At 36.6% G+C, this 23,712-nt stretch overlaps 1 protein-coding gene across 5 annotated transcripts in view; it reads right to left on the minus strand.

Moving 5' to 3' along the window:
* The window catches only part of Grip1 (glutamate receptor interacting protein 1), a 629,888-nt gene that overhangs the window by 165,883 nt on the left and 440,293 nt on the right, over positions 1–23,712 (minus strand). For 4 of the 5 annotated variants that reach the window (XM_076854836.1, XM_076854835.1, XM_076854833.1 and 1 more), the window contains exon 2: positions 1,671–1,751. The exons of the other annotated variant lie outside the window; for it this stretch is intronic. In XM_076854836.1, coding sequence (XP_076710951.1) covers positions 1,671–1,751 — 81 coding nt within the window. The remainder of the gene's footprint in view (positions 1–1,670; positions 1,752–23,712) is intronic. 5 annotated transcript variants of the gene reach the window in all.

A 23,712-nucleotide genomic window follows, 5' to 3' on the forward strand; every position in this document is an offset into this window, starting at 1 on the left:
AGTGACGGACAAAAAGGGTCTTTTTCCATGGCTGAACTCCATGAGAACAACCTATGAAGCTTACAAAAATGTTTATAATTACAGTGACTTTTAAATCTGACACATAGAGGAATAAAAGATAAAATCCTACAATGAAGAATCACTGGCAGGTTATAAATTAAAAGTTATGATCAACCAATTTGTTTGCCTAACATGTAAGTTGGAAGACTACTAATTGATTTTAAGACAAAGTACACCCCTCAAAACATGTGTTACAATTTAGTATGTAACACTAGAAAACCTTTAAAAGGAAAACATTAATAATATTTGGTGGGTCTGTTTAATATCACCTAAAGTAGTAAGGACAGTGGGAAAGTCTCCTGTGTCTGCCCACCAGATGAATACAGGAAGGAATTGATAGAAAACTGACATTCCTGACCTTCAAATGCTGAGTACTTTCTTACTGCTGACAAGGAGAAAGCAGAGAACACAGCCCACAGCTGACTGCAATAGTTTTTTTTTTTCTTTTTTTCCTAAACGTGACCAGCACTAAGAATGCTATTTTATAGGAAGGAATAGAAGAAATCTCACTGGGTGATGCCATCTAATTACAGAATTCAAATTGCGTTAGAATCTTCAAAGCAACAAGGATCTATAACATATTCGTGTCTCCTTATAAGCCATGTACTTTCATAATAAATCTAAACCTTCAGAATCAAGAGTAAAAATAACCACATCTAAAAATTATAAAACTAAATAATAATCATGGACAAAGTTGCTCAGAAAGTGGGCCCATCCTGCTTTTTATTCAAATGGAAATATCTCCCTTTCATTGACAGATTTGTAGGCCCATTCAATTTGATGCAGGAAACACTGCTACTTTAAAATCCTAGAGCTGAGGTTTAGCTGTACTCAATTTGTTTACATCAAATGCACAAATGCATTATTTTTGATACATATTTAGATGTATTAATGCTTTAAACTCTGCTCTTAAGTACACAGTTGCTTTCCTAAGGGGGTTTTCCATGAATTATCCAGTAGAGATAACGTTTGAATAATATTTTGAATTTCCTTTCCCTTTTGAGAACTTGCATGCTTTTGTGTCATTTTTTAAAAATCAAAGCTTCAAAAACACTAAAGTTATAGGCTAGAGACATTGTTGTGCTGGAAAAACACAGGCGACTCTCACGGCATTAGAAGAATCTTAATCACACCTTCTTGGGAAAGCAAAGTCCCAGAATTTTACAAGAGCTGCTCAGTGGAAGCAAATTCAGGTTCAAAGAGATGAGAAGAAAGGAGTGACTTTTTTATTCAGCATGCATGATCTGCTTCTGCAATTTCCATCCCCCTTTTCCTGCCAGGTGTCTCAGTAAAGAAATGGATGCTGCTGTGAAAGTCATCCGGCTGAAAACAGAGGTGAGAGTGAGTAAATGAGTGAGAGTCGAAATAAATTCAAGTCATTTCACAAAGGATTTTTGCTATGATGGATTATAAAACAGATTTTTCACAAGTTGGCAAGTTTTTCCAAAGTCTAGCTTCTGACTACTGTTTGAACAAGTTGTGTAGAATGGAGTCTACACACTATGAAATAACATGATTTTTTTGTACCAGGTTAGAATTATTTAGGATCACCAAATAACAGGATTCAAAAGTAGGTAAAACAGCTGAAAAATCCAACAGTCTGGTCTAACCTGGTATGCTCTGTCTCCTCACAGCCAATGCTCCATCAGGCGGCTTTGTCTGGCTGGCGGATTTAGTGTAGGGACTCTCATCTGCAAAGGTACAATGAAGGGTTTGGTTAATTTCCATCAGGTTTCTGGCGCAGTGAAGATCTTTAATGGATTGCAATCCTTCTGCCAGAGAGAGGTGACATGGCACAGTAGAAAGAGTTGATAGACCTGAGTCCTGAATTTAGGTGAACAGTGGGACAAGCTCTGAAAAATGTCTTGGACATCAGCTTCTTCCCCTGTAAAAGAGGGTAAATTTTTCATTTACCACAGGATTGTGAGGTTCAAAAGCTATAAATGCACATGAAGACATTTAAAAAAATTGTCAGAATGCAAATGTGGTATATAAATTATTTGCCTGTCACCTACATTCATTGATAAATAAATATCAGTGAATATGTATGGCTGGAGGACAAAGAAGGAATAAAATGGCTCAATGGGCACTAAGAATAAATCAGGTAGAAGAACAAAGGAAATGAAAAGAAATGCAATATTTCAGATAAGCGGATGACAGAGCATTAGTATCGCAGGAGAATAAAGAAAGAGTTAGTAGGTTATTCCTGGCAGTGTGAATTGGCATCCAGGGTAAAGCAGAGGGATAGGGTCATTCAGAGGTGAGACCAGAGAAACCCGTCTGGGAACAGGGCAGAACCATGGTGTGGAAGAAGAAGACGGACGTTGCAATAAGCTGACTGGCCTTCTTTTAGAAAGAGATGAAAACAACCTGCAGAGCAATAAAAAGAGCAACTGAAAAGACAGAAGGTCTTAAGTTCAGAGTAGTGGGAGTTAGGCAAGAAGCTGAATGATTAACACACTAAGGGACAAGATCGTAGAGGAAATGGGTCTATTAAATTATAAGTACAGTGATTGTTTTAGGATTTGCTCTGACTTGGAATACAGAAGAGTGATCTAGGATGGCAAATATTAGGGTTAAAATATAGGAAGGAATGATTCTTCCTAGCTTCTGTAGAGGCATTTATATCAAGTAAGAGATGTCAGAGTAAAAAATCTTCAGTTTCAAGAATAGGATGTATATGGCTTAGTAAATATAATGTAAAGTAATTGCTTAGAATATTTAGTCCAGCTAAATGACCCAAGTGCCACCCCGGCCACACTGTGATGTTTGTTGTTGTGTAAACAAGAAATCATTAAGGAATTTTACAAAATGTGTTGCATATGACAAACTATTAAACATAAGGAATATTTAATCCAGAAACAAAGTTGTATCATCTGAGAACATGAATTCTCCCAGCGAGGTGGCTTGTGTTTCAAAAGTGAGGAATTCATTTCCTCTCTAGGATGTTCTTCTGGTTGAAATGATTCATGATTTCTTCATAAAACTAACAAGGTCTTTAGAAATAATGGCAAAAATAAAGATTAACACTGCTGTAAACTGCAATTAACTTAAAAAATGACAGGCACACTCTTTCATGTTTATATTCCATTTGTTGCCAATATTCCAATTCTTTACATTTTTCCAACCACAAAAAAACTACCAGCTTTCACATACTAAAGCAATTAACTGCTTCACATTGCTTTTTTTTTTTTTTTTTTTTGGTACTGGGGATTGAACCCAGAGGCGCTTTACCACTGGAGCCACATCCCCAGCCCTCTTTTTATAATTTATTTAGAAACAGGGTCTTGCTGAGTTGCTTAGGGCCACAATAAGTTGCTGAGGCTGGCTTTGAACTCGCGATACTCTTGTCTCAGTCTCCTGAGTGCTGGGATTACAGGTGTGTGCCACTGTGTCCAGCTCATGATTGCTTTTAAAGTAGCATCTCAGGTAGGTCTCTGACTCTTTTCTTTCCAAACACAATTTAGAGCATAATCAAAAACTACAGAACAAAACCTAAGCATTAGATTTCAAAGTCTCCCTTTGCCCATCATTGACACCTGGGAATTTTAGTGCTTTTTCTCACAGTGTTGATTTAATAGCCAAGCAATATGTAGCACCTGTAAAAACAGACTTTATGTAAAAATCTGAGATTCTTCATAAGACTGCTTTAAAAATGTATTTCTTTCATTATCCAAAACTTTGAAAGTGTATGGTTTTTTTAAAAGTACAGAGCTCTGAGCAAAGTGATACATATCACAACAACCAGGTTTAGAGGTGGCATCTCAGAAATTTAAAGGCTTTCCTTAGTTTTCAATTTGTCAAGGTTACTGCCCATTAAAGTCTTAGTTTGAATCTAGTGTTGAATTTTCTTAAAGGGCAGTAAGAGATTTGCCTGGGAGACTCTAAAGTTATCTGTACTTGATGCTCTATTTTAAGGAAACATTCCTTTAGAAATTTACCCAGCTTGCATTACGGATGTAGTCAACCCTGGTAAAATGGTTTTCTCATTTATATTTGAAAGCAATTTTCTTGATTTAGAGCTGAAATAGTCTAGTTATGCACATCCTTAAAAGGTTGAAACTGAATTATAGATGGCCACCTGGCCAGCATCTACATCACCATCCCCCACCCCTTTTCCAGTCCCAGCATCCAGTGTCCTTCCTGAGCACAGGCAAAAGTAAATAAGTATCTAGAAGCCAAAAGTTGTCTTGGTCAAAAGAACAGACTGAAACAAGTTCGATATTATCTAAGAATAGCTTGCCAAAGTGAACCAGGTTGAAAGCAGTAGTTCTTAATGGAAGTGTGTGTGAGGGGGAAGCTTGGCAACATCTCTCAGTAGAGTTAAGGAGACCATAGCAACAGAGAACCATGGTGCAAGGTAAAACCCTTGGTTTTCAGAGAATATATATATATATATATATATATATATATATATATATATATATATATAGAGAGAGAGAGAGAGAGAGAGAGAGAGAGAGAGAGAATTTTTTAATATTTTTATTTTTCAGTTTTCGGTGAACACAACATCTTTATTTTTATGTGGTGCTGAGGAACCCAGCGCCCCGTGCATTCGAGGTGAGCGCATTACCGCTTGAGCCACACAAATATAGAAAAACATTCTATATTTTTATTTTAAACACAGAAAAGGCAAGATGGCCCTTTTATAAAAAGTTGTTCATCATAGAATGGATTTCCACTCTTTTCATTGATTTACTAAAAGTCAGGTTTTGAATATCTTAGCCAGTCAAATAGAAATGAAGTAGGATGCTGAATGGCTTCTGGCTCCATAAGAGGATTCCAAAGGACAGAAATGTCCAGGGAGTATTTTTAATCCTCTGCATGAATCATGGAAAGCTATGGAGGTTTCTATCATGGTCTTTCCATGTGTCCTTGAGTGGATTTGTAGATACATACTAAAGTCATATACTTATAAGAGACCATCTAAACTACTCTTTCATTTTATGGTAAGGTGTGGGGTCCAGAGAGAGAAGTTTAAAGAAGGACACATATTTAAAGTGAATCTAGACTATCTATCTTCATTCTCATGTTCTTTCTTCTTTATCTAATTTCCTCTTGGAGAGAAAAGTTGATTTCTTAGGACATTGGCTCACATGTTGCTGTATCACACAAGGAAGTGACTGGACCTATCATACCAGCAAGACCTTGCATGGTGTAATTCCTGTGGCAAAACCTTTGAAATGTGCCATCGTAGTCAATTCTTCATGCATGTGAATATCCTTTCCCCTCCCTGCCTAAAGTGTATAATACTTAATACTCTCAAGTTCACTCTTTTAAAGATAAATATTTAAAAGAAATACCTATTCAATTCATTGCTCTTCAGCATTGGCTTTACTAAGAGTCATTGAATTATAATATAGACATTAATACTTTTTCTTTGTTTATGAGGAAGGCACCAACTAGAATTTGGAGTTCCACCCACATATATGAATGAATTAAAAATTAGGTCAAATAAGGAAAGGAGTCAATGAATAGATAACATGTTTAGAATAGCACCTGTCACAGGGGCTGGGGTTGTTGCTCAGTGGTTGAGCACATGCCTTGCACATGTGAAGTACTGGGTTTGATCCTCAGCACCACATTAAAAAAAAAAAAAAACTAAGTAAATAAAGCAAAGGTATAAAAAAAATAGGACCTGGCACATAGTAAGCATTCATTAAATATTTGCTGGTGGATGAATGAATTATATTCAATTTTCAAACAAGAACATTTATTATAAACAAGTAGCCTGAAATATGTGAGCTATGCTTCCTCCCATCTCTGATTTTGTCTTATAACCTATTCCTTATAAAGTCACATCACCACCCAACAGTTATTAAGTATTGACCTACTGTAGGTTAAAAATCTGTGACTCTTTATAAAACTAATATTAAAATATATTTCCTTTAATTTTTATTCAGATTATAGAAAGTGTTTTAGTCAGCTTTCGTCACTGTGACCAAAAGACCTGAAGGTCTGATTACAACTTAGAGGATGAAAAGTTGATTTTGGTTCACAGTTTCAGAGGTTTATTCCATAGTTGTCTGGACTCCATTGCTCTGGGCCCAAAGTGAGGCAGAACATCTGTTGGAAGGGTGTGACAGAGGAAAGCAGCTCAGCTCATGACAAATAGGAAGCAGAGAAATCTTGAGTGCAAGGAAGCAGGGATATTGTAATCCCCATTGGCACATCCCCCAGTGACCTACTTCTTCCAGCCACACCCACTTGCCTATAGTTACCACCCATTAATCCATTAAAAATCATTAATCCATCAAATGCATTACTTTACTGATTAGGTTGCAGTTCTAATAATCGAATCATTTTACCTCTGAACATTCCTGCATTGTCTCATACATGAGCTTTCAGGGGACACCTCGTATCCAAATCATAACAAAGATTTCTCAAAGAACCTTTAATATAATTCAACAAAATAATTTTGATTTTCATATAAAACTCTCAGGCTTGACTTCCATGGTAGTCAAGTTGCCGTGGGAGCAAAGCAGACACAGAGCTAGTGAGCTGCTCCTCCCTGAAATGAATGCTTCCAGTAATCATAAAGGGCATCTCAGGGCATCAGGACTGCCAGCCTTTTCTAATGAAATCTTAGCAGCTAGATAATCGCTGTCACATACGATGGCCTCCCACTTTCAGAGGAGCTTGAATATTGGTAATAACAAGGAAAAACATAGGTCCTTTTGCAGAGACATCCCATGACACCAGGAAATATGCCCTCCATTAACAGGGACAATTGACATGGTGACAGAGGCTCAGAAAGGGTTTAGTCAAGCATACACTTTAAACGGAAGAACAATGGGGAGAACCATCTGTCCCTCTCATATACATCAATTTGGCCAGTGTCCTCATGTGCTAAACACAGGAAAGGCAAACACAGGTCATTTAATTTGATTATATATTGTAAGTGAAGCTGGTGTTAATAAACTTGAAAAATAAACAGCAGGTGCCTACAGAGGAACACTCCACTCTCCATCACAGGCAAATTTTGGACCTGGAGAAATATGTCTCCAAGAGGCTCAGGTCCCCTCACACTCTCGTATCCTGCAATGGTTGACAGGCATCAAACGGTATCCACGTATAATCAGACTGATTTTTGTCTCTCCATCTCCTGCCTCTCCCATCCCCAGGGTCTGGGCTTCTCCGGAAGAGCAGATATGACTATGGTTTCCGAAATCTATGGCTGTGTTCAGTGTTTTGTTGAAGAAAAAAATTCAATTTCCTTTGGCTGAGACTAATCAGCCTCTGCTAAACAATTCTTAGCAACTAATTATGCAAAATTGAGGCACCTGCTAAGCCAGCAGATCCCTTAACTTCTTGATTAGAAAAAAAAAAGAGAGAGAGACATTTTTGTGCACTTAGGACCATTTTCCAGCAATAGGGAGACGGGCAGCTCATGACGCAGTGCTCATGTCATTACGAACACACAAGAAAACATGCTCCATAAGGGAACAAAACAAAGTCCATTGGGAAGGAAATAATCTGCCTCTTGAGTTCAATTGCTTTCCACAAATGTTAGTGCCTACTATGTGCAAACTAAGAATCAAAATGGATAAAAGGTAATGAAACTTTCAGGGGAATGCTGATTGCAGAATCTTATTACCTGCTAGGTGTGAGAATGAGACATGGTGCTTGATTCTCCTGAGGGAGGCTGAGCATGGGCTTAGGCCCTGGTGGAGGTGGGGCATGGGAAGGGAGAGGGGGATTCACCACAATGACCCACCCAGAATTTTGCAATCAGAAAAATCAAGAAGCAAGACATTTTGAGCTTTCAGCTAACACAAAAATTTTGCATTGGTGGGAATCTTGTTCTTTTCTGAATTCTGGTCCTCAGTGCATCTTATCCCAGTTCAGCATGTACATATTGTGGCTGCTTCTCTCTCTTGGACCCTCACCCTCCAGTTTATTTTGCTGCCTTGATGATTTGATGATACATTCTACAATTTATGCAATATTTCCTGAAGGATAGCTGTCAAAGGGTTTTAACAGAAATGAGTTATGTTGGGTTTTTTTCTTATTAAAATGATGTGTAACTATGATCACAGTGCTCCACATAAAGGTAAACACAAAGATATAATCTAGTACTCCTTTTCAAACCTAAATGATCTTCCCCTCCAGATTAAAATAATCCTATGTTTCTAGGGCCAAGCAGAAGTTACGTTCTGGACCCTTCTACAGTCAGAAGGCTCTAGCTCCTATGCAGGCTGTGGCAATATGGCTTTGGCATGTCAAGGCTGCAACATGATTAATAGCTGACAATTATCCTAAGGAATGAGTTAATTTCATCTCCTTTCCTAATCTGGTAAAGTAGTCCACACAGCTGGGTTTGAACCAGAAGGGAATACAACTTATCTGAGTTTAATGGCAGAGACAGAAGCCTGGTGCTGCTCCATGAGGATTCCTCTCCCATTAAGATAAGAGTTTTCCCTCTGTCCCTCCATCTACTTTCACTCCCCTCTTCTGTGATTTGTTTTGCATCTGCATGGCACTAATGTCTATCCTGACTCTGCAGGTTTCCTTACAGTTTTATAATTCAGACACAGATGTGCTTTATATTCTTAAAGGGACCAGGGCTTCTGCTTTTGGACATTAAAAAAACCCCAAATCCTCCAAATAGAGCACAAAAATATTTTAAAGACAAAGATGCCAGGATGGAACTTGAGACCATTACTATTTAAAGTGTATTTAAAGAATACACCAAACCTTAGGGGACAAATATGTAGTTTATATTATCAGGCTTGACCATAGCTGAGCATAGAATCAGTATTTGATTTTATGTAGTAAGAACTAAAGCTGTGTAGTAGCAAAATAAACCAAACTAAGAAGGTCAAGGGTTTCTTATGTCTTCTCTCAAATATGGAAGCTAGAGAGGAAAAAGGAAAAGAAAGGTGTGTGTAAGTGTGTGTGTGTGGGGGGGGGGGAGCAGAGGTGATTTCATGAAAATCAAAGGGGCATCAGTAGAGGAAAGGGACCATGAAGTGAGAGGAGGCAAGGGAGGAGAAAGGGAAGAAAAGGATATTGGCCAAATTATATTGTTATAGTATGTGCATGTATGAATATGCAACAACAAATTCCATCATTATGTATAACTATAATGCACTAATAAAAATGTGGAAAGAAAAAAAATTAAAAATCACCAAGGACCTTAACGAGTTTTTATTTTTGTAGTTTATGTCTGTCAAATTAAAACTCATAAAATACAAAAAAATTAAAATAAAAAACCCAAAGGTACAAATAATAGTTTCTTCACAATGATAGGATATCCTCTAAATTATATTAATCATATTGCATTGCCACTTCAAGAATTAAATATTACAGCCAAAAAGAATGCCGACTATACCACCCACATTGTTTCAGAGTCCCTGTCTTATAAAAACATTTTCTTCCATTATTATCTAAATCTTTGCTTCTGCAAATATGGTCTATAGCCAATCTGCATGAAAATTAACTGGGAGCTTGTCATCAATGCTGAACCTCAGGCCCCACTGACCTATGGAATCAGAATGTGAATCTCCAGGTGATTCACATGCACAGTAATGTTTGGGAAGCCCTGCTCCAATCAACATTACCAACAGCAAGCAATTATACAAATAGTGAGGTTACACCTGTCCTCATGTCTCATCTGGTTATGTTAGTGGCAACCCACAAAGGATCCGGCAGAATGCCAGTTGTATCAGTAAACTCCAAAAGAATTTGCAGGCCTCAGACTGCAAATATCAAGTTGCATATGGAATGATTTCCTCAAATAGAAATAAAACTTTTTAATGTTATGGTTTGGACTAAATTGTACCATCTCTTGATCAATTTTAAACCTCTCAACAATCTTAAAATTGTTGAATTTGGTGGATGTATCTAAGGTCAGACTCTCTAGGGAAAATGATGAATTATAATAATAATCTCTTATCAATTTACACTTTAGGGTAGAGAGAGGAAGTAGTATTGAGTTACTACTTCCTATTTAGTAAAGAACAATAAAAAATGAATAGTTATATACTGTCTTATGACAGCAACATGGGGTAAGAATCTTCTTTGGCATTATCTCCTTAAATTCTTTCCCTTTAGATGCAGAATCACTTCCTTGAATCTGCACAGTTATCTTGGAACTAGGAAGATCTCCAGCACAGAACCTGACCTCTGATCTGCACACAGAGACAAAAAACAAACAAACAAACAAACAAAAAACTGCAGTGGCCCAGAACATCTGGTCAACCTTGTGAAAGTGGCCCATGGAAACCATGCTGCTTTCCGATGTCTGCAGGCCTTTGGAAGACTAATATCTCTAGCCAGGTTAATTTGTAAATCCTCTTGGAAAGTAATGAGCATGAAATTGCACATTTCCTGCCTCTGGCATTCCTATTGCTAATGTGTCTGAATCACAAATGATAACTCCTCTGCTTCTTAATGTTTCCAGCAAGGACAGTTGCAACAGAGTCATGGTAGTAGTGAACTGCCTCATCATCAAAGAATCAACAATTCTAGAGGACTGGACTCTACCCAGGAGGCCCATTTTCATTACCACATCAGATCCTAGTTTAACACCTTAAAATATAAATTCAGTTACAGCTTCCACTTTCTCTGTATGTAGGGAGGGATATAAGCTTTAACCTTTATTTTATCTGTTAGATTATGACAGCTGACATCCTCAGTATATCACACTGTTAAATACTCATAGAGTCAACAATTCTTAGCATTAGAGTGACAGATGACAACTAAGAATAACCTCAGGGTAGCTAGGATGGGCTATTTAAAACAACATTTTATATTTATGTTTAAAGACTACACCAAACTTTAGAGGAGAAGTAGGTAGTTTATATGGGTATTATCAGGCTTGACCATATCTAAGCATTCTTGAAGGATCATAGAATCAGTATTTGATTTTATGTTGTAAGAAGTAAAGCTATGTAGTAGGAATTATAGATACAAGTAAGAAATTTGAAGAAATTAAGTTTTCCTCAATTTCTTTAACCAGTATATATTGTCATATACAACATAAGAGTTCACTTTCTTATACATTGATCACAGTTTAACCTGAAATAAATTTGGGAAAAAATTTAAAATAGGACATAAATTTTCTTGAAATAATTAATAAAACAAAATATTAAAAATGTCTTCATGAAGATCCTTTAAAGTTGGGTTCAAAAGATTGAATTTTGTTGTAAAGATGACTTTGATCTCAAACAAGGGATATAATATATAACTAAATAAATGTTTAAGATTATAAAAATAAAAATATTGTCTTCATTGAAGAGATTGACAGTGTTTTCCAAATATTCCAACAATAATGATAATAATAATCACTTCTAACTGGGTTATTTAAATGATAATATCTCTTGATCTCTTGATTATTTAAATAACTTTTTTTACCCATCCTTGTCTGGGACTGTGTGTGTGTGTTTGTGTGTGCTGGGGCTTCCACCCAGGGCCTCAAACATGGTAGGCAAGCACTCTACCACCAAGCTACATCCCCAATTAATCTGGGATGTGTTTCCCCTCCCCATTTCTTATGTAAATTACAGACAAAATAATGGAATTTTTGTTAAATTAGGGTTTTCCAAGAGTACGTCTTTTCCTTGATATTACTGCAGAGGTTTCTATACTTAGAAATCCCCACTATGATAGTTCCTTGAATGAGGTCAAGGTTGATGAAAAAACAAGAGAAAGTAATATACAACAAGATGACTTTATTTTAGGAGGTCTAAATATGGAGTCAGTGTGTCAAATGTCATTAAAAAATAGAGTGATCCACAGGTGTCTGTGGGGCGTAACATGCATGCCTTGGTTTGATTATTGGGAAAATAGCCTTTAAGACTCCCACTTGTTGCTCTGGGGGTCAGTGGTAATTAATGGGACAATCAAATTTTATAACAATGTAAGTTTAAAGCCTAGTTTAGTGGCTTGGTATGGTTTTTCCCTTTTTTGATTTGTTTCTGTATTGACCAGCATAAACCAAAACAAATGTCATCTGTAGGTGACTTGCTTAATACAAATAAATGGTTAGATAGTCATTATTGCTGATAAATTTCTAAATGAAATTGAAATAAAGAAGCATTACTACCCCTATTTAAATTCAGTTTCCAATAAACAAGCTAAACATTTGTCTCCATATCTAGCATTCTGGAATAATAAAAAGAGAGACATATATAGTGTATATTCATAACCTTGAGCAACATTTTGGAGTCAGGAGCCCTTGCTATCCTTGTCACCAAGGTCATTGACCTGACTCAAAAACAGGGCTGCAGGTGGTTGTCTCTGTGTGACTCTCAACTCGTACCTCATGTCTGAAGTTTACAGTGCTGCAGAAACAATGATCTAAAGGGTGTGTCCAATATGATGACAAAGGACACTCAAAAAAGATTTTTCCAGGCATTTATTTTCATTAAAACAGTGAAACAAAGAGATGGGACTTTGTGGAAATAGAAAGAAAATGGACCAAGTCAGAAGTTATCAGCAAATGGAAGGAAAAGTGAGTGGTTGGATTATAATCATATAACTAAAAATATATGGTTCTTTCATTATATATCAATACCACTGGCTTCTTCAATAAGTAATCTAAATAATTTTTACAGAACTTTTCTTACTTCTGAGTTTGTGTTTACTTTAATAAGTAGTTTAAGCATACCTCAGTCAACCAAAAGATTTTAATGTCAATAATACTAGTAATACTGTAAATAATTATAGCTAATATTTATTGAACACTTGTTATATGCCTGCACGAGTTTAATCCTTTACATGCAAAATCATAGTCCTTCTCACAAGGACTCCATGAAACTTGAAGTTGCATAGAATCTATTCTTAACCACCATGATATGCTGTTTACCAAAATTTGATTCACATACAGTTTTATAATTCTTTGTGTGTATGTGTGTATAAAAACAGGTATACTTTCACATAGTTATCACTATTGGGTGTATTCTGTGTTACTAAATATCACTGATATAAGGACTTCGGGCACCCAATTTTTAGATCTCACATCTTTGTAATGAATTCCTGGTTTCATTTATAATGTAAGATTTAAGTTTTTTTTGTTCCACCACCCCAGCACATAAATAAGTCTCTTGAAAGAATGCCTTTTAGCCAAGAAGCTCCAAGCTTTAGGAGATGAAATCTGGCTGGATTTCTCTGACTCTCACTCCGTGCCAGGCATTCTCTACTGATAGAGCATTTATAAATTGGTTCCCACAAGTGGTTTATCGTCTTAAAATGAATAAACACTGAGGCAATCTTTTCTCCTTTAGTATTCTAGACAGCACATTCATAGCCTGCTGCTTACAATATTTCAACATTTCATTGGTGTTCCTGCAGCCAGAGGTGGGGAATAGATCTTGCATCTGGCAATAGCAGCAATGCAGTGAAGACAACCGTGGGATGGTTTCTGTGGGGATGAGGAGATCAAGCCTGTTGTTCTTGGCCCTTGGCTCTCCACACCCATCTCGACAAACAGCCAGGCCCTAGAGGAGGAGGGACTGCAATTGAGCCTCAGACTCAGATGTGGTTCATGCAACTGAGCCACTCCGTGGACAGGCCCAGACTCTACTAGACAAGACTTTCACACGAAGCTTTTTTAAACAAGGCACTGTTACATTTACTAGCCATTCTTTTCAAAATGTTCTCTAGTCCTAGATCACTTCAGGAGCTATCTCTAAACTCATATATTTTTTTTTCTTTAGAGAATTCCCATATTTGGAATTGTAAGTGTGGGTTGGTGGTGTCATTATATGCTATTTTGGAACCAATATTTTTTTGCCCAGATGGGGGAAGAGGGCAGAAATCACATTTGGATGCCTTGGGAATAACATATTTCACACATGTCTGGAATTGTCACATATTTTGCTTTATTAATTCATTGCTAGGTCAAGCAAGAGCAGATGACTGCTTATCAAACAGATGACATGTGTTTTTAATGCATGATTAAAGCAGGATTTGTCATGGCTGTCAGAATCCAGAGAGTCTGTGGTTTTGTTATTTAAAGCCATACTTTGGAGATGCTGGTTTTGCAGTAAGAGGACTGATTACACAAACAAAACCTTAACTAGCATGTTAGGACAGAAATAATTTTTGTATGGAAAATGTAAAACCCACTTTTACCTCACTAGGATTTCAATGGAATGCCATGGTTCATGTGTAACTTTGGGTAAGTCACTTATTCTTCCTGAGCCTCAATTTCCTAGCTTGTAAAATGGAAATAGTATCAATCTTATAGGTTTCCTATAAAAAGCGAATAAAACAGTATTGAGTAAAACACCAGGACTTGAACCCTCACTGTTCAAGAGGTGCTGGTTCCATTCTCCCCAGTAGAAGAGGAAGCTGAATGACAGACAGGGAGCTGTGGAGATCTGCAGCAGCAAATTTCTTTGATAGCACTTTCCATAGTATATTGTAATATTGTGAGCAGGGATTTAATGTCAGGGCCACAAATATTATTCCAATGATGACAGATGAGAAAACTGAATCTTAGAAAAATTAGAAATCTGTCCAAGGCTGAATAGCTAATAAGAATCAGAGGGGATTCTTCCTTAGGTCTGCCTGATACCAAAGACATTCTTTCCCCAGTGTGGCCACAGTGCCTCAACCCAGAGGATTGCATGACAAACAGCCCCTGCAGAACAGGAAACTGGCATCTCACCATTGTGGATGGAGTTTCACACTGCCCCAACCTGCAGCTCCACCTCCTAACATCATGAAGATGCCGACACTTATCTATCTATATATCTATCTTTTTAATTTTAAGCTATGGACTACCATTTGGTAAGTTCATAGTTGGGAAAAATTCATTTGTACTAAATGGTGTGTTATAACTTAATTTGTCAGTGGCAAAATAAAAATTAAGACTTGGGTACCTAGATTTAATAGTCACACATTATTAAAATATCTTGATTTGTTTCTGAGACAAGTTATTCAGACATACAATTTCCTCACAAATTCCTTGCTTGTCTATCTCTCCTTGGGTTATGTCTACTTCATCAACTTCTCTACTTTTTCCATAAATCTTGCCTGAGCAAAGATTCAGCTTTTACACTTAATTAGGATAAATGAGGAAAATGCAATTCAACTCCACAAAATGTGAATGTTTAATTTAGAACTGGTTTTGTAGCATCTTTCTCAGTAAGACTCTTCTGATTTTCCAATTAACAAGTTACTGACATTTACAAACATCTAGAATAAAAGAAATCTTTCCCTCCATCTTTGTTTGTCAGTTTCATTATTGAATTTGCACTTGCTTTGGGACACTTCAATCATGAAAGTAATCATGTAAAACTATATTGAATTGTATTAGCAATAATACCTTAGGGGAGGTTCATTTACAAACACCAAAACTTTCTCTTAAGTCTTATCTGCTGTTATTTGCCTTAAGGCATTTTCAAATCACAAAGTCAAAGCTTTCGAAGGGCACTCTGAACCGCAGTACATTTTGAAACAGAAAACTTATTTAAAAAAAAATAAAGTACAATACCTACAGGTAAGTCAGTAGGTACTTTTAATTGTAAACACGGTTTAGGTTTCTGGATTAATTGTACGAAAATCACTGAAAGGAATACAAACACACACACAAATACTCATAGATGCACATACACATACAAGTTTATGCATACATACATATTTAATAGATACAGTAATCTATTTATAAGCACCACCAAGAAAAAGTACATATGTGAACAGGAGTTCCAAAAGGATCCTTCAACCCCAAGACATCCTCTCCTATCCTAGAGGGTAAAAAACAATGGGCAGAAGTTGGAAATCACCACCCTTGTCCCAGAGACTTCTTGTGGATACATGCAAGAGAGTGACCAGGAATTTTAAATCAATAGCAAGAACCAAGATGGCACAGAACTTCTGTAATATTCCTGGAACTTCAAAATTTCAGAAAATGCATGCCAGATTTAATTTATGTAATCAGTAGACTTTGAAATTTTATATTTAGTATTGCCACAAGATGTCAAGACATGCTTTAAGAGAAATTGTAATTAAGCTTTGAGGCATCCTACAAATATGAATATATATGCAATGTAAGTCCACAGCTTGTAGAAGAAGAACTATGTGAGAAATTAGTTTATCTCAGTGGTCCAAAGAGAGTAACTGAAGCACAACACAACAGACATTGTAGGGGTGAGTATGAATAAAATTTAGCGTGTATTAGGCACACATTCACTGCCTAAAGAAGTAGCTAGAAATCTATTGAACAATTTGGGCACTGATTTTAAGTGTAGTTTGCCTTTGTTTTTCTTCAGTGTATAACTGCAGCCTTCATTTGCTTGTATTTTGCTTAAGACAAGCTTAACAAAACATTTGCTATTAGAAAGAGTAAACAACACATAATGGCTAGTCTGGGTATAATATAGAGTGAAGATACTTGTTTCTTTGACAATTAGGAATGCATTGCTTGAAATAAGGAAAAGCATTTGTGTATTTATCTGAGAACCGTCACATCTATGTAAACAGAGATCATAAAACTGAGATATATAAGCACCTCTGGTGCTACTCTCTCAGCATCTTCCCCTGAGGACATGATTTAAAGGGATTAAAAAAAAAAACTCCAATTATAAGAAATTTTAACTAAAAATCTGTTAGGTCAAAAAATTCTTTGTTAAACTAATTAGAAAGCTTTGCCACCTTTGTTAAATATCTACAAAACTTAATTGAAAAGATGTTAAATTTAGTGAAGAAATACCAGAAAGCCTCAAGCACAGCTTGCATAATTAAACCATCTTTTCCCATTTCCTTTATCTTTTCTTCTTTCAACCTTAGAACTTCTTTCTTGCATTGCATATTTGTGTATAATTGATGAAGTATAGTGCAAATGCTGAAAGCTCATGCTATGAGCCCTTAGAGTCATTTGAGAGCTAGCTGTCCAGTGCATTTTGTCTATCAAACTTAAGGATCAGATGTACATTCACAAAACGATCTCTTGTTAGATTGTGAATCATGCAGATCTATTACAAATTTTGTAAGTATTAGGAGGAAACACATTAGCCACATTTATTTTTCTGTGGTTTTTTATTTGTCAGCAAAGATAAGCCAATGGTAAATAAGCAAGAAAAAGCAGTTCTTTATTTTTCATATAGAACTTTTCTTCTTGGGGTTTATATCAATGGGAGTACACATGTGTGTGTTTTATCACTTGAATACGAAGCCCAGCATTCTCAGTTTATCTTAATCTGTTCTCATGGCAAACAGTTTGAAATATGAATGGAGGTACTTCAGTAGAGAGTTAGCTCAGAATTGGGGAAAGTATCCACACTGTATGGTCATAAAATATTTGCAACTTGTTCTCCATTTACTTTGAGCAAGTTATGTAAATCCTCTAAGCCTCAAATTTTCTTATTTCTCAAATGGGGTAATATCTATTTTTTAAACTTGTGGGAGTTAATCAGAATAATGCATGTAAAGACCTTGGTATTTAGCAAAGACTCGATAAATACTGGCTTCTTTGTGCAACCTGGGTCTCATGATTTCATGGACCTTTTGGGCATATGATAAATGTGAATTAATCATATTTGGCAGAAATAAGGAATCATACAAATGGAGACTTTTAAAAGCAGAGAATTTTCTTCTTCACATGTTTTTATTGTATTATGAGGGAAAGACAGAACCCAAACAGCAGAGAACAAAAGCATTGCTGTCCACAATAATTTGAGTTAGAGATGAGTTTTGAGAGGACTAAAAATGACTCCTTAAAAGTGTATTTAAGTAATTCCCCCCAATACACAAGAAACCCATTATGCATAAAATATATATTTAAAACATAATATGGTAAATCTTCCCAGAGGCATAATTCCTTAAACCAGACACATCAGGTGGGCAAATGCCATCTTTTCCATGGTACTAGGAGATCATTTATTAAATTACCACTTTAATCGGACCCTGGTGGCCCTAAAACTAATGCTCCTTGCAAAGGTTTAAGTTAAAATGAGGCAGAAATTTGCTCACCTAGTCCTTTATGCATAATTATCACTAATTACACAAATCTGGCTTGTTTTTATTCCATTAAGTACTTCCAAATACATTGTTTTTTATACAGCTAACTCTTGAGCTGCATTCTGCCACACACAAAAAGTTCTCTACATGTTACAATCCAGTTCGGAATTAATTACATAAAATGAGGAACAACTGAACAAGGCAGCTACAGCTTTTACGTAATGAGAATGCTCCAGTCTCCTTGATTTATATGATAAATGATGACAAAGGACAGGGAACTATTGTTGCCCAGTTTGGAAACAACTATGAAAGAATAAGAACTTCCTAATTTTGTTGTATAAAATTTTATTTTAAAAAGTGAAATATGGCAAAAGGCAAATATTCTTGGGTATTATAAATCATCTTCCAGCTAGGCAGAGAATGTGCTGGAAGGCTGCCCAGGGCACACCCATTTGTTCTCTTTCCCCGAATCTCTATTAGGGTGCAATTACTTTTCATTGAATTTAGGTTTGTTCTGTGCAAGCATAAAATAAGATGCTCTGCATCCTGGAGCTTAAAACGATAGAAATAGCACACATTTAAAATGCAGTATAGGTAGCATCTGCCTCTAGTCAGAAGGTTCTTTTAGAAACCATGTCAGAAAATGCATCATTAATGTTATTTTAGAATATTTCCCGATCTCTTCATTCTCGACATTTCAGGAGCATTTCAGGAGTCAATCTCCCTTCCACTTGGCTTTGGATACAGTCACTCTACGTCACTCACCACGTCTTCGTCTTCTCAGCTTCCTTTGGTGACCCCCACTTTTTCTCTTCCTTTTTCGTAAACAGGGATATATTGCAGTCCTTGTCCCTTTCCTCTTATCTACACCTCTTCTTTCCTTATTATTTCACCTATTTTCATGCCAAATGCTAATGATTCCCATATTTATGTCTGTAGCCATGCCCTCCCTGTAGAGCTCGGCACTCAGTCTATACACCTGTCCATGTGGCATCTCTGTTTAGATATCTGAAAGTGTCTTAATCTTAACATGCCATAACAGAATTGTTTTTCCAACATCCCTGCCACATCCTATGGCATTTCCTGTCAGCTAGTTACTTCAGCCCAGACCCTCTGACTTGTCTTGGATTTTCTCTTGCCCTTTCCTTCCACCATAAATCCATAAGTAAGATCTAGAGATGCTTCCTTGGGATTCAGGGGCTCTTCAATTTTCAGTGGGTTACATATTAATAAATTCATAGTAAATTAAAAATATCTCCCGTTGAAAACACCTAGCTTGATACCAGCATAGCTTAGCAAATCAGTACATTGTAGATTTTAGCTGTTCACCCTCATGCTCACATGGCTGACTGGGATCTGTGGCTCCCTGCTGCTACCCAGAATCAGGAAAGAGGAGTGAATGGCATATCACTATCCTGGGAAAAGATCAAAATTCAAAATTCAAAGTATGGTTTCTACTGACGGCATATTACTTTTGTGCATCTTAAAGTTGAAAAATCTTAAGTTCAATCTTTGTAAGTCAGTGACATCTATTTATCCCTAAATCCATTCACTTCTTACCATCTACACTGCTACCACCTTGGTCCACACCATCCTCATTTCTCACCTGCACTACTGAGACAGCTCCCAAAACCTGCCCACATATGGTGCACAGGACAAAGTTACCTTCTAAAACCTAAAAAGAATTGCATTCCTCCCCAGGTCCCTTCCCAGAGACTTCCCATAATACTTTGAATAATATGCCAACTCCTGACCACCTGACCATGGCCTACTAATCTGGCCCCTATCCATTCTTCTTCAGCTCTTTTATATATTTCTCCTGTACATTCATTACTTTCCAGACAAATTGGCTTTCTTTCTGCAACTTCGATATGCCAAAGTCATTCTCACCAGAGAGCTTTTAACCTTGCTATACATTCTGCCTGGAACACTATTCCCCCAGGTCTTTCTTTGCACAAGCAATCTCTTCCTGTTATTCTTATCATGATAAAATGTCATCTTTTCACCCTTGAACATCCTTTTCCAAACTGTCCCCCTCTCTCCAAACATCTATTGACTCTTTTTATTTTCTTCCTAAAACCTAGAACTATCTGAAATGTCTATTTGCCTGCTTAGTGTCTGTCTCCCCCACTAGAATGTAAACGCCACAAGATCAGGAGTCTGTGGATCCTGTAGATGTGTTTTGGCATATTGTAGGTATTCAGCAAGTATTTGTTGGTTGCAGAGTTTGAATGCATTCCTGACCATCATCCCCCTAGTGCTCTCTCATTATCTGGGTGGTTTCAGTTAAGGGACATAGTGATGTATATAACGCAGCTTTCTTGAGTACCTGGTTATGCAAAGATTGGGGAAATAATGTTCTAGGCAGAAGGAAACAGCAAGGCTAAAAGCTCTAAAGTGACATGTCCTGGAAACTGAAAAACGCCTGGGCATATTAAATTTGGGGGACTTCTAGTATTTCTTATTCTTTTTAATAAGGAAATGTTGAAATGAAGTCACCCAAATTATAGAATATTTAAATATTTACACTGAAAAAACTAACATTAACTCCCCAAAGACTGACTTATAATAATAAGATTCATAAAAACAGTTTATTTTATTGTACTAAAGGCAAGGTTCTATGGGTCTCCTGCAGATAAATGCATTATAAAATTATGCCCCTGTTCCTTGAAATCCTGTCTGCAAATCTCTGTGATTGATATGTGTGTGAGAGTATGTGTGTATATATGTGTGTGTATACATATATGTATGTGTGTGACCATTCACTCATATATGCAAATAGTGAGGAAAGTCTCAGTGTGAAGCTCTTTAGGAAGATGGCTTTTCCCGGCCCAGTGGCCCTCCTAGTACATCAGGCCTTATGTAGCTGATTCACTTTGCTTTCTGCCTCACTCCATCTATGAGCAAGGGGGTGGGGAGAAGATGGGGAGACATGGAGACAGAAAACCATCTGGAGCCAAATATATAAAAGGTGAGGGAGGCACAGAACCTTTCCAGTTTTAGAACTTTAAAACCAACCAAACAAGCGCAACCAACTGACAGGACCATCTTCCTCTCTCTCAGTCCACTGACTTTCTGTTCCTTGGGGAACTCACGTAACTGTCTGGGATTTACAGTGGCCTATCTCAGAATGAGGACCCCCGCTCTGAAAATGGCCAAATCCTAACACACACACACACTCCAGGCAGGGACAGAAACCAAATCAATGACCTGTATACTAGCATAAATCCCACAGGCCTCACTAGAGTCGCACAGGTTTTTGGAGACTTCTGTCTGTCCCTGAGAAGGAAGTAGTAGGAGAAAGGAAATCAAGCTCTTCTCCTCAACGGTTCAGGAACAACTTGGCAAGCAGCAGGTGTGTGTGTCTGTCTGTCTAGGAGAAGTAAGTGAACAGGTAGGTAGCTGGAGATCATTTTCAACTTCAGAAATCTACCTCCATGTTGGGCATGCAAGATGACTCAGTTTTAATTATCTAAAGAAACTCCATCTCAGATCTGGCTGCTTCTTCCACACACGGCAAAAGAAAGAGCTGCTTGTAAATTATTGTGATGGTGGCCCTATTCATCTTTTTTAGTGACACTACCCCTCTAATAAGTTTTAGTTCTTAATTATTTTTACATGAATGATGTTTAATCGAAGCTAATGACATCAGGGAACTTGAATCACCACATGAATTAATTTAGCAATATGAATGCTTCATCACATTCTCTCTTTATTTCTCTCAATATTAATTAGAATCGTTTCCCAAAGAAAGTGCAAGTCCCAAGGATGACCAGGATTGCCCACTTTTCTAACCACAGTAGACATATTCCAAGAATCTGGCAGGCCACGGAAAAACTGGTTTGGGTGAGGCATCAATTGCTAAGATTTGTTCTAATCTGGGATGTTTACATAATTTTCATTTTAACATACCATAAACCAAATCCATAAAAAAAATGGGCTTGTGATAGTAACAGTAATTCACATAAAAGGAAATAAAACTGACTCTTAAAACTAAGAAAAGATGTTCAATCTCATTCATAGAAAATGCAAATTAAAGTCACATGAAGTGCCATGTTTTTACTTCTAAATTAGCCAAACCTACAAGTTGGTCAACATACATGTTTTTGAGGCTGTGAGGAAACAAAACTCCTATACAAATGCAGGTGGAAATATGAACTGTTACGCCTGTCCTGTAAAGAGGAAAAACTGGGAATACTCATTGACACCGTAAATACATGCACACTCTGATTTAACTGCCATAATTTGTCTTATAGATACGTTCCCTCTTGTATACATATTAATAATAATGATATATGTGAAGGATATTCATTTTAATAACTTAGTAGCACCGTATAACAAATAACTCAAATGTTCATAAATGAAAGAATCACTTAAAAAAATTAGGATGTAATAATGCAATACCATGTAGACATAAATAACAATAAACCATTTGTTTTGCCAGTTTGGAAAGGTCTTTGAGACATATTTTCAGTGAAAAACCAAAGGTAGAACAAAGCATATAATGCTATGTTGTGTTTTTTTTAAAAAAGAAACTTATAAACATGAATTTATATTTGCATAAAGAACATCTGGAAGAATTATAAGAAACTAATAAAATTGGCTCATGTAGTGAAAATTGGCTGGCTGGGGAATACGGAAGAGATAGTGAATCTCCTCACTATATACTTTTTAAATGTTTTAAGCTTTAAATAATATGATTGTACCAGAATCCACTTATTTTGAATATACCTATCAAAAAAACCTGTAAAGCATAAAGTATGATCGACTAGGAGTCACAATTTCCGGATTTACCAAAACATATTATGTATATGTATATGTGTGTGTGTGTGTGTGTGTGTGTGTGTGTGTGTGTGTATGCGCATACTTAAATTTTTCTTTAGCAACTTTCCTTGGCAAGGAAGTCTAATAACTATAAAATATAAACATTGAAAGGCATTTCATGAATGCATATGCATAATGAAACACTTATAAAGATCCACTGGCACATGTAGTGAATTAAGTTTCCTGAAAATTAACATTGATTAAATGTCATACTTGTAAAATAATTAGGAACTAAAGCTTATTAGACAGAGTCTTCTGAATAAAGAAAAATACCACAATCATTTGCAATGAAAGACAAAAACTGGGATATTCAGCAGGTACACACAGAATCTTAGTAAGAAGGATAAGTTCATTTTCCTAACAAGTTCCTAATACCAGGAAATTCACATTCCTGTTACTCCATTGCTATTCAAAATGATGTCCACACAGATATGAACTAAGGGTATTTGAAATACTTGGAAAAGTACACAAGAGACATTTCCCTCAAGATTTTTTGTTGTTCTTGGGTAATCAAAATGAAAAAAAAAAGAACCCAAGGGATCAAGATCAAGATACAAGACAAAATAAGATAGACTAAAATGAATAAATTAACATTCAAATGAGACAGTGTGACTGGAGAAATAGTCAAGGTGCTCTACATAAGTAAGCAGCACTGCATCGCAGAGTTCTACTTCTCGCTTAAAAGGGAGCCAAGCCCTACATAACATATTTTTAGATGGGCACCTAATGTTCACAATTCACAGTTTAAGAATGACATATTGACTTTTTTTTTCTTGTGGTGCTGGGGATTGAACTCAGGGCCTTGTGCATGAGAGGTAAGCACTCTACCAACTGAGCTGTATATTGAGAAATAGATACTAGACCATGAGGCCTAAAGGGGCAGAATAAAACATATAAATAGAGGAAGCCATCATGGGTATC

This window comes from Callospermophilus lateralis, chromosome 4 (genome assembly GCF_048772815.1).
Source record: "Callospermophilus lateralis isolate mCalLat2 chromosome 4, mCalLat2.hap1, whole genome shotgun sequence".
Taxonomy (NCBI): Eukaryota; Metazoa; Chordata; class Mammalia; order Rodentia; family Sciuridae; genus Callospermophilus; species Callospermophilus lateralis.